The sequence below is a fragment of the Falco naumanni genome, chromosome 4, assembly GCF_017639655.2.
Source record: "Falco naumanni isolate bFalNau1 chromosome 4, bFalNau1.pat, whole genome shotgun sequence".
NCBI classification, from domain to species: Eukaryota; Metazoa; Chordata; class Aves; order Falconiformes; family Falconidae; genus Falco; species Falco naumanni.
The window spans coordinates 15,094,366-15,106,697 of NC_054057.1; the positions used below are offsets into that span (position 1 = coordinate 15,094,366).

Below are 12,332 nucleotides of genomic sequence, written 5' to 3' on the forward strand. Positions count from 1 at the left end.
TTTTATGTTACTTTCCCCCTGCTCACATATGGTGCACTCCCTGCTGTCTAATCCTCCCTGAAAGTCCGCTATGGCTGCTGTATCGATATCCCTCTGCAGAGATTAAAGTGATGTGTGTTCCTCGAAGGCTCCCCAACTGCAAGCAGTGTGTTTGCATGTGTGCTAGCATGGCTTTTTGACAGCACCAGCAACGTGTAGAATACTAATAGATGTACCGAGTGTTAAATCTGGCATGAGGCACAGTTGTGACTGTTGATAGGAGCATAGAGAAAAGGCCATCATTTGAAGATAATGAGTTAATTTGGCATTTGCTGTAAAAGAACATAGTACTATACTGTGCTCTACTTTTTTAAAAGGGAACAATTAGAGTTTCACCAGGGACAATTTAGCAAAGACATAAGAGAAACAAAAGGTATGTGTGCTGATGGTGAAGCACGGCCTGGGACTAGAGTTGTGTTAGGTGCCCATCCCAATGGAGAAGAATAAACTGCCTGAGAAGAAGAGGCAGCTTAAAAAGAAATGAGCACTGAACCCCTAGAGAGTAAGTAACAATGGAGGCATATGCCTGCTGGGAGGATTTGGTTCTTACTGTGCATAACAGGGGTAAACGATATATGACCTTGTTGGCCTGTAGCTTTGTCACTATTTACACCGTCCTACACTTTGAGGCATAGAGGCCATGGAAGGGATAAGATGGTGAGCAGCTCTCCTTTACAGTTCTGGGTAGTTGACTCCTGCACATGGATTGGAGAGGGGCTATAAACCTTCCACTGAGGGTTTTTCCCTAAATTTAGCAGCATTGTACTAACCTGGTTGGTCTGCTTCTGGGAGTCAGGAGGATCGGGAGGTGGGAACCACTTCTAGTAATCACAGTTTGGGGCCTTGAACTTCAAATTCAAAACAAGTGAATGGGAGGGAAATTTAAGTCGCGCTCAGCCTGTGACTCTTCATTGTGTTAGTAGCCAAGGAGTAAGATTGACAAGTTCTGCACACATTGAAGGAGCTTTACCCGCACTCCAGTGTCTGGTGCACATCTGGGAGGTCTAAGGAGAGCAGAGACAGGAATACTGTGTACACTGCAGCCTCTGAATAGGAAAAGCCCTTTTTCCTCCAACATGATGACTTAGAGGGTATTGGTGGAACTTGTGTTTTCAGCTGATCTCTGTATCCTAAGGAAACTCCCACCCTAACAGACTAGGCTTGGACTGACTGTGGGAATGGAAAAACATGAGGTGCAGCTGATGAAAATGACTGCTCTGAAAGGCTGGGAACAGGCACAGCAGAACTTGTTCACCCGCTCCCCAGACTGTGTAGAAAACCAGATCTTGAGCTAAGCAAAATGTCTCAGTAGCTTGTTTGTGTCAGTGAGTATGAAGAGTGCCTGGCCAGAAGAGCGACTGAAGGCATTCTCTTCTGTGGAGGGAAAAAATGTTTTAAGGCTATTAACAGTGGTCAGACTAAGATTAAAACCAGTTTTAAGACAAATTGGTGATCTTCATGGATTGATCTGAATCTAGTCTGAGAGGTGAGATAGTGCGAACAAATGTGGAGAAGAGACAACCAGTTACACAGCTGAGCAGAACACTGGTCCCCTAAGAAAAGCACTTTGTATGTGTATGCTGCCTGGTCACTAGTATTTGAAGGACAAAAGGCTCTAATGCCAGGTGGACAAAAGGTAGCTTATTTTATGAAAATAGTTTGATTTAAGAGGGCGGGAAGCAGAAGCTCTCATCTGTAGTAGAAGGAGAAAGTTCTACCTGTCTTTGATAACTTTTCTGCAGGAAGGAGTGATGTGAATGAAATAAGATTTATTTTTTTTTAACTCCTAGGAACATTGTCCCTCTGTTTTCTTCGTCGTTTTCTTCCTTTCCTGTGCAGGCACTAAAATAGTTTTAACCTCTACTCTCTGTTGGAGAAGATAAAAGGTGGAAACAGTAAAACCAAAATATAGTAGGAAAAAATGTATTTGTCCATCACCCAAGAAAGCAACAGAGCAAATGGGAACTTCACCAGTGAACTCTGGCTTTAAACTGGCAGATGCCAGCCTGAAATGGAGACTGGTGTGAGGCGAGAGTAAGATGGCTACAGCCTGATAGTTGGACATGTTTCCTCAGAGGAGAGCAGAGTGCTGAGTTTTGGGAAGCCTGGCAGACAGACTTGCTTATACAGACTCTGTCTTGGAGCATGGCGTGCTGCATTGGAGCTGACTGATACATGTTGCATCCTTTCCAAAGGACTGTCTCTGCTGCTGCCAGAGGTAGTGGTCCCGTTGTTATCTCACAAATGCCTCTGTGTAAGGCTACTTTCACAGGTCAGCTGGGGAATCTTCCCCAACCTGGACTCTTGAACCACCTGGGCACATCCTCACCTCATCTGCCACCTCCCAGAGGGGTGGCAGATTTTTAGTGAGGTACTGCTGTCTGTGGAATACCTAAATGTTTCCTAAGGCAAGACTAAAGGAAGGTGTCCTGGCCTTGTGAGTGCCTTGACTGCTTGGTTATGCTTCCATCTTGCTCTGAGTATCGCTTGCTCCAGTGAATATTTGTAAATAACCTTATGGTAATCTTACCAAAGATGAGGAACAATGCCTGAGGCGGCCATTCAACCTGATGACTAAATTGGTGGTCAGGATGTTAAGTCTCTTTTGACAAGAGCGGAGACCTCAATAAAGCTTCCACATCCCAGGAAAATGTTTCAACTGCTGATCTGTTGGCAAAAAAAAAAGTCATGGTAGCTCTGCTACACAAATAACTGGGTGAATCAAGCCAACTTTCAGGTTTCCACCAGGAGCCGTGTTCCTTTCTGTATGGAAAACAGGTGGGTTTTGTTAGCTTTATATTGTAATATGAACCATGGCCCTCAGTCCTGTTGTTTCTCTGAATTCCCTTCCACTTCTGCCCCCGATGGAGAGGTTTGGAGTTTGACCATCCTAGCCTTACACATGTAGCAATGACTTTTTTTAACCTGTTTGTCAAACACACATCATAGACTTCTTTCCAGCTTTATTTTAAACCTCACGGTATTATCGTACTATGGCAAGTTGCCAGCGTGTTTTGCTGTTGACTTCACATTTTGAGGTTATAGCTCCACCTGCTCCCAGCCCTTGAGTATGTAATCACAGTAAGGCCTTTTGCAGGGAAGTGTGCAGGGCCATCTAGGATTTGTTTCGGTTATTAAGATATAGGATAATTACAGCCATTGAGCTTTGTGAATATCAAAGTGTAGCTCAGATAAACGACCATCTTTATTGCACTGCCAGTTTAAAAAAAAAAGCTAACTTCAATAAAACAGTTTGGAAAAAAAGCAGAAAGGCTTTTCTCAAAAAAAGCTTGTATTTCTGTATTCAGGAGGTGCAATTGTATATGATAACCAGTTTTGAAGAAATGTATTAGGGGAGAAGGCATTGTGCAGGCAAATGTTGAAGAACTGTGTTTGAACCTGCTAGCCTGTTTTTGAAGCTGAGGCCATTGCAATCATACAGGGAAAATGCCTCAGTCCTCTTGTATCCCACCAGAATAGGCCTATCCAAAGCATAGAGCAGTCAGTATTACAGTCCTGCACCAAATACATCTTATCCTGCTTGCTAATAAGTAGGAACTCACTTAGCTCTATACTGTACAAGTGGCTTGAAACAGAATTTGATCTAGATAAGGCAATCAGGACTTGTGGTAAAAAAAAGTTTGAGGGTCATTTGCTGTGAGTATGAGTTGTAAATATGTTGCTTGCAATAACAGCAGTGGAGAGGACTATATGGTCACTAAATGAAAGATGCTGTAGAGGTGTTCTGTATGCATTTATATTTATATATTTAGATCAGACAAGTTTACTATTGCCATTATAACTTTTACTGTTATTGCTATTGTATGGCAGATAAACTGAAGCATGTGAAAAACTGGTGACTTTGGACTGTAAATCGTTGGCAGTGAAGAGCAAGGAAAACAATCCTGTTGCTTCAGTTTGCCAGTTTTCATCCTGCACTTACAAGTCTGAAGCAGTGTTATGTGGAGAAACAAAAGGGGCTGCCAATTCACAGAGTCCAAAGATGACTTCTCAGAGTATTTCAGAGAGGCTGTTGCCCAGCTGTTGCAGAGCAGTCATGCAGCAAGGCATGCTGCATGCCTGCACAACCCACCAGCCACGTTTCAGTGGTGTCTTCCCTTGCAGTGTGCTGTGCAGTACCTGTCTTCAGCATAACATGATGCCTGACCTACCGTATTGTTTGTAAACCACTGTACAAACTAGCAAAGCAGAATGTTGTACTTTGGTTAAAGTCCTCTAAGACACTAAAAAAAACAAAAATCCAAACCATGACAATGAAAGCTATTTAAAGCTACTTAATTTTTTTTCAAAAAAAAAAAAAAGACAGCAAAAACATAGTCGGTGAAGAGGGGCAGATGACTGTTTACCCTCAGAATATAATAGCAAAACCTGCATTCAAAACAGTGTGCTGGAAAGTATTCCTAACCTGACTTTCTGTAGGATTATGTGCCAGGAGTCTATCACCCAAAACATTGACTTAAATTAATTATATATTTATTATGCAAACTGTTGTAGGTTAATTAATACAAGCCTCTGGAAAAATCTAAATATGCATCTATATATTTTGGAACTTACAGTCCAATAAAACGTTCTTTGACAGGATTAGTTTTGGTGACAGACATGCTGGATATCTGTGGAGTATTCTTTGCTGCTTTTGTATTTATAGGCAATCAGTGAAATGCAGCCACTTGAAAAAGAAAATTAAATCCAATCTGAGATTCATTCAAACAGCAGGGGTTCTCTTTGCCAGAGATCCTCATTACTATGTTACACATAACCATAATAGCTGAGCACAGTCAGTTGTGACTTAAGTGATGTGAATAAATTCTGTCATTTGTGGTCCCTGCTCTTCTGTCCTTTCCCCAAAAGGGAAATTTTTTGTGCAGGCTTTTTTTGTTGCTTGCTTTATTTGTATACTGATTATATATATATCCACCTATAAATGCATTGCATTCCCTCCTTGGGGAGGTAATGCTGGGGAAAGAAAGCATCCATGAGTGCACACGTGTTCTCCCTCTTTTCTTTGTCCTATCCCTCTCGTATGTGTTTTGTTGAGGTAAACAGTGTTGCATGGGGAGGAGGGGGTTTGCTATGGTTGTGTGGTTCGACCTGCCTCTTAGAAAAAGTCTGCTCCTGCACAGGTGGGTGTCATCCTTTTGGAAGCAAGTTTCACCCCGTGAGAGGATCAGTGGTGTTGCCTGCTCCCTTTTCCTTAGACCATTGCTGCAATGTTTTCGCACCAAGCTGTTGCAACATTTTGAAGGTAAAGTCTGAGGCTTGCAAACTAAGGAGGCCTTGAACTGGGACTTGTACCTCTTAAACTGCAGTGCAACGAACTCTCCCAGTGTATTGAGATTGGAGCTCAGATTAATCATCTTGCTGCTGGTAATCATCTCGCTGAAATCATGTGCAAGTGAAGTTTTCTCAGTGATGGCAGGAGTAAACCAGAGCCAGCTTTTCCCTTTGACTATGTAGTTTTCCTCAAACCATGCAGATTGAGTTGCTTACTAGTGTTGTGCACTACTTTGCCTTCATATGAAACTCTTTTTTATACTTGCAAGGAAGGGTTGTGCAGAGTAGCCTTTTGGCTTCAGCTGTCAGGTCCTGTTGACAGTCCTTTTTGCCATTTGACTTCTGATGGAAGCTAGAATAGCCTTTGGCAGGTAGTGCACGAGGGCATTAATTTGTTAGGGAAGGATGTGCATTGCTTTCGCTTCTGTTCTGCCTGGTTTCCTGTGGAAATGAGACTTCGTGCTCGCACTCTCTGCCAGCCTGTCCAACCCTATCCCATTGACCTCCTGAATCCGTTAGCCAATTTTAATCCTATTTAACAGTGAGACAGATGCCTTAATGATATTAAGGTTCTACCACTGTAATGAATGTTGGCAGCCAGATACAGGAGAGAGATGTAATTAATGCCTGTACTGATGAAAAGGCTTCAGTGTGTGCTCAGCTTTTCCTAGGTATCAGGCTTTATTAGCTCTGTTGTGAATGAAACTGCCTGTTTTCGTATTGTGTGAGCATTATTGTAGGGCTTGAATAGGTGGCTTTGCTTCTGTGGTTTATCTTGCTATCATGCATAAGAGCCCTAATGAGGGTTCAAAATGCCATTGAGCATGCCAATGTTGAGTGTGCAGGCTGATACTACCAAATATTGGTGTTACTAATTCTGGGGGATAATACAGCTGCACGAGGACAAAAACCTCTTCTTTTACTGCTCCTCCTGACCTTGGCTCCTTAGCAGTTCTCATCTTACAGGGAGGCCAGCATCTGCTGCTTGGGGTCTCCAGCCTGAAGCAAAGATTGCCACATCTTGGGCTGCTGACACTTCTCTGTGCCAGAAACCCTCCTTGGATCACATAGCTCTTACCTTCAGCAGCCTCTCTTCTGGGACCTGGGGATCCTGCCTGACCTCCTGTGCAGCAGCATTGCTCTGTTTCGCTCCGTTGCTGCACAGGCTATGTGCTGTGGATGGGGGAGTGACATGGGGAACAGCTTGTTTCCTTTCCCATTCCCCTAGAAAGGTTGTTCATGTGGTACTGTAGTAGGCGGGAGTAGTGAAGATAAGACAAACTGGTCTAACCATCCTGTTTAATCTGTGGGATAGTTCTGTTGGTTTACATGAAGAAGGCAGTTTGACTTGCGTAATTCAGACATTTCCTCTCTTACATTATAATCTCTTACCTTTTTCACCATCAACATTCTGTAAAAATGTGGAAAACCCAGTAAATTTTACCATCTGAACAAAAATCATAAAGATTATTTACATGAAACTCCAAAAAGTGTTTACTTGGGTTTAAGCAGCTGGTCTAAGACAGCCAAACCTTTGTACAGGGGAAAACAGCAGAAACATAACATTGTTTTGAAGTCTTACCTTTATAAAAGGTATATATCGGAATATGGCTAAATATGATGTATGTGCAAGTTCAGAAATTGTGTGCTTTAGATCACTGCCTTAATTGCCTTTTTGACTTGAGGTTTAGAATTGACCTGTCAGACTTCCATGAAACAGACTGGTTTTATTTTGACTTATAAATCTGAGGCAGAAATGGCAAAGGAGTTCTGTAGGCTAGTAATATGAGTCTTTATAACATTCCAGGCTTGGCTTATAATGATGCTTATAGATGATCTTATTTGAATTCCTGAACATGCAATAAATGTATTCTTTTTTTCAGGTAGCAAGATACTAATGCATGAATTTAGGTGTGTCATGACTCTGTCTTCCTGCAGCTTAGTCTATCTCTTCTGGTACCTTTAAATTTTGTTTAGACTTTTGTGTTACTCTAGTGTTTTAAGTGGTTCTTATCAGCAATAGGAAATAGTAAGGTGGCCACCACTAATTATGAGAAATAGAAAGAATTAATATCTGTACATGCACACTGTTCTGTAAGCTTTCATTTAACATGTTTTTCATGAATCCTAATTTTTTTTTCTCTTAACATAGATGCTAGTTGTACATGCCAGAAACTGTGTGATGAGTTTGCAGGCTCATCTGCTTACACAACTGTTCCTTCTGGATGTTTTTTATTACACCTATCATGGAATATATTACCTAATCTTTAAAATATCAAAAGCACTGTAAAATAGGAGATAGCACATTACTGAATACTGCACACATGATTTATTTTATTTTATGTTTTGTTTTATTTTATTTTAACTTATTTTTAATACGTGAGCCTCTTCTGCTGGAACACAGAAAACCGTAGGGGGGTTGCAAACACTTTCATGAACAGCTGACAGGTGGCTTGGTATTGGCCCTAACTGGTAAAACACCCAGATCTCTCTGAAATGAAGTATGTGATTAACCTTACTTGACAAATCGGAGCTATTATGCATACTATGATCCCAATGGTCAGAACAAAGCAAACTTAACACTTGTTTTCAAAACTGTTGATCAGTAGAATTTTTATTACTGTGCACCAAACCTTTTGACTTTCATAGACTTGACTTTTTTATTCATAAAGTGTTCTGAAAGTAGCCCAGAATTCTCAAATGATGCTATGGCTTTGCACAGCTGGAGTACCTGGAGCAGCAGCCTGGCTCTCCTGAGGGTTGTCTCAGTGGAGCTGAGTGAAGGAGAGACTGTTTGCCCTGGCTTGTGACTTAAAGAGTTTAAGTGGATCAGCCATGAGTGACTCCAGGAATACAGGAATTTTTCCTTCCCAGTTCTGGATTTGGAATATGCACTTCTGACACCCACTTCACACCTGCAAAAGTTGTGTAAAGAGTATAACATGAAGATGTGGAAAGAGGAGGAAGGCAAAGGGGGTATTTCCCATTGAAATTGTGGTTACATTTTTGCTCTTTTGCTTTTTGTTCCAGTGAAATGAAGCAGAGGTTGGATGAAGAGGGTAACAAGTGCAGCATCCTTTCCAAGCAGCAGAAGTTCAACGAGCACTGCTGTATTCGCTGCTGTTCCCCTTTCACATTTCTTATCAACAGCAAGCGACAGTGCCAAGACTGCAAGTACAACATCTGCAAGAGCTGCAGTTCTTACCAGAAAAAGGAGAAGGCTTGGATCTGCAGTGTCTGCCAGCAAACAAGGTAAAGGCCTATTGTTCAGCAACCTGTGTAAAGCAGCTGTGGCCTGACTTGACCTTTTCCTTGTGTTTGTCAGTAGGTAACACTGATGGGATAGGACCTGTTTATGTAAGGGTTGATTTGTTCCTGAGGTGTGACGTGCCTGGGTTTTGTAGAGGTTAATTTGTTCCGAGAGTGTTTGATTATCTGTTCCATTTTCCAGGCTTGCTTAGCTGGACTGATGAACCAGCAAGCATTAATTGGACTTAGCCTGAGCAGGGCTGGGATCTCCTGAAATGCCTGGGTTGCTAATGGAACCTGAGTGCAGATGGTGGTAAGGCAGTTAATCATTTTGCAGCAAATCCCACTGATGGGTGGGGAGTGGAAGAAAGAATATTGGTGAATAGATCATCCAGCTGTGACTGTGTTTTGGAGTGCTTTTCTAATTGCCAGCTTATTGGTGGCGATGCTTTGTGCTTACTTTGGCAAATAACCAGAGAAGATAGCAGTGCAACCTGTTATAATTCTTAACATCTGTTAAGAATATGCTGCCAGGCTTCTGTTTTCAGAGAGTATCAGGGATTTACTGTCTCACCCTTTTGAGGCTAACAGAGCCATAACATTTAAAGACAGCACCAGAGGAAAAAAAAGCAAATTTGAGCAAACATGGAACAGCAGCAAAAGGGCCATTTCTTGGATGGTGGCTGTCATAGTCCTTCTTTTGTCTGCAATGCAGGCCAGGTTCCAAAAGTAGCCTTAGCTGTGGTGGCATAGCACTGACCAAGGCCCTTTTACTCAGACAAGAAGGGTGAATCAAATAATTTGATTCCTCATAGTTTAGTTTTGAACATTGGTGACTGAAGTAGTAGCTGAGCAAATGTGACAAGTTTATTCTTCATCTTTCCCATTAGTGGAGAACACAGGATGAAGGTGAGCTGAGGCCCTTTCCAGTGCTGCATGATACTCCTGTGCTCACCAAAGACTCATTGCTCCCACTTGTTTCCCATCAACACCCACTTGAAGTTTAAGCTTTCACGTAGTATCTGTGAATGAAGTGTGCACCCTTTGACGCAGGGCTTTAAAGCCATAGGGATCCCAGACAGATGACACTGTGTTTCCACATGCCAGCCTTGGAACCCGAAGGAGGTTGTATTCTCCACGGCTCCTGCTCTGCCTTTTATCTTGGAAAAGCTATGCACATCCCCTTTCCCCTAGTGAGGAGGCAGAGGAACCTTCTCCAGCAACAGAGCACTGTGGAGCCAGTGCTTGTTTCTGCTTTAGTCATTCAACCGTTTCATATTACACCTCTTTCTTCCACTTCTCCTGAGCTCACCCGTACGGGTAGCAGAACAGGCAGCTAGGTTTGTGGATGCTGATGAACTGCACTTAAAATAGTTTTTGCTGACTCCACAAAAAATGTCTCGGAAGAGTTTGATTTCAGAAGAAAAATCTGCAGCTCTATTATAAAAATGCTATTTTTGACCTTTGAAGTCAGTGGTTTTCCCATAAGCCTGCACAGCCCCCACAGTCACCCACCTGTAATGCAGTTATAAACATTTTCTTTATTTATGAGACCTGACAGACAGCTTGAGTTATTTTTCAGTGAATAAATGAATTATCACTGCTGCTAATCTTTTTATGATCTGGTTTATTGATTGGACTGTGCAACTTACAGATACCTGTAGGGGAAGCAGGGGCTGTCGTTCCCCAGGGACTGCTGAGGTGTTCTGGTTTGGGGGGAGCTTTTTTGCATTTTGTGGGGTGCTGTGTTTTTGGTTTTGTTTTTTTTTTTTTTAACTACCCATCAGTATTTCTTCCGGGGGAAATACTACAGTGTGTTATGAGTTCCTGTCGCTTTGTCAGTGGTTTATCCCTCAGATGGAGCATGGACTGTGCTCTCCTGTCCCTCCCCAGCTCCTCTTCTTATTTTTTTTTTTCCTTTAATAAAATAGCACAAGTAGTGGAGGTGGTTCTCAGTTTAACTGCTGCTTGTCTGCACATCTTACTGCACAATAGATAGTGAGCTAGAAATATCTGAGGACTGCATTTTCAGGTTGTCCTGGGTTTTTTCTCCCTCTCTCTCTGTTTTTGCTTAATTGTACAAGAGTTAATGTTGTAGTTCTCTGCTGCACTGAAAGAGCTTGGACAAACTGGAAAAGTACAAGTATATATAGTTCAGGCTTCCTATAATGATTTGTTTGTGCTGTTCAGCGCTTGAATAAACCCGAGTTTTATTTCTAGTATGTGTTTAGAATATGTCAACCAGTCCTCTGATGTGAGAAGTAGTTTCTTTCTGTACAAAAGGCTATAAAGCATTCTGAGCATAAATTGTTTTTGTAAAGATGGCTCACCTTAGATATTGGTGCTTGAGACTCTAGTTAGGTGAATTACTTGGAAGATACATTTTATTTATCTGCACATGTGAAAATTCTGAAAAGTTTATGTATGATGTGGGAATCAGAACCAATGACTTGGGGATAGTTAAATATTTATATTTTTTTTTAAGCAATACATTGTATAAAACATCCTTTGGGTTTGGATGTAAAATCCTTCTGGGAGCTGTACCCTTTTCATTAGACTATACTATTTCCAGTTATCTTCCTCCAAAAGAGTGATGCCAGCTTTGGCAGGTTGTAAATAGTCTCCTGTTAGATTCCTGCACAGAGGTGCTCTCAACACTGAAGAAAATTAGACTGTTTAAGTCTATCAAGGCCATGACCCTAGTGGAGATACCTGTTCTGTGGAAGTCGGTTTTCATCTTCCAAGGCAGAGAATTACATTAACGTTTAGCAGGGAGCAAATATGCAGGTCAGCATTTGAAATATAGAACATTTATAGAAAATTGGGCCAAAAAGTTAGTCTTTGCTTCTTCCAAAAGCAGAAAACTCATCAATAAGCTAGTGAACATTTTGGTGTTTGAACTCCTTTAAAGCACATCTCCTGTTACAATGCATCTTTTAAAAGTTAGAAGAGTCATCTCAGTATAGAATCTCAGTACTGAGAAATGTATTTACAGTAATGTCTGTATAGATCTTGTGAGGAACTGGAGAACCTTCCTGCAGTTTCCCAATTTTCCAGATTTAGCACACATTCTCCTAATGCATTTTAGTTTAGATTTCTCTCTGGATGCTGTGATTAATGTTCTAGGGGGGGTTTCCTCTCATATATGAATCTTCTTAGTTTTATCTTAACACGCTTAAAAATTGTATATTATTAATTCAAAGTTTTTAATTTCTGTATAGTGCATTGGCTCTTCCAAAGCTTTGTGCAGTGTCTCCTTGTTAGACATCCATCAGACAATGTGTTTAGGCAGCTTGCTGAGGTCTGTAACTCTGAAGTCCTCTTGACTAAGTAGATTCCAGGCACAGTTCTTTGCCCTCTGGATTAACGCTTTTGATGCCAGATGGGGGTGGGTGTGAGGTTGGGGTAGTTTTGCTCATTTATTAGAAAAAGGACATGCTTTCCATTTGGCTGAGACCGCTTTCTTTTTCCAGTCCCAAAGAAGCCATATCCCAGGACACCAGGCTAGTGATACGCTGCTTTCCAGTTCAACACTTGTACTAAAAAATCCACCTAGTGTCAGCCATTAAAAATGTGTATTTTTGCAGGTTTTCGAAACCAATCACATTTTACTACTATTTAGGAGGAGTATGTAGAGTCCCATCCAAGATAAGGCACACAAGTATCTGTTTGTCCACCTCAGCTTTTCATGACTGTGGGTTGTGAATACCCCTGCATGCCTGGTTCTCTTCTTGGGAATGGTCTCGCTGTCT

The 12,332-nt window shown here is 41.6% G+C and overlaps 1 protein-coding gene across 5 annotated transcripts in view; it reads left to right on the forward strand.

The window, feature by feature from the left end:
- The window catches only part of LOC121087194 (myosin VIIA and Rab interacting protein), a 238,425-nt gene that overhangs the window by 105,433 nt on the left and 120,660 nt on the right, over positions 1 to 12,332 (forward strand). For all 5 annotated transcript variants that reach the window (XM_040591941.1, XM_040591938.1, XM_040591939.1 and 2 more), the window contains exon 3: positions 8,362 to 8,583. In XM_040591941.1, the coding sequence (XP_040447875.1) occupies positions 8,362 to 8,583 (222 nt within the window). The remainder of the gene's footprint in view (positions 1 to 8,361; positions 8,584 to 12,332) is intronic.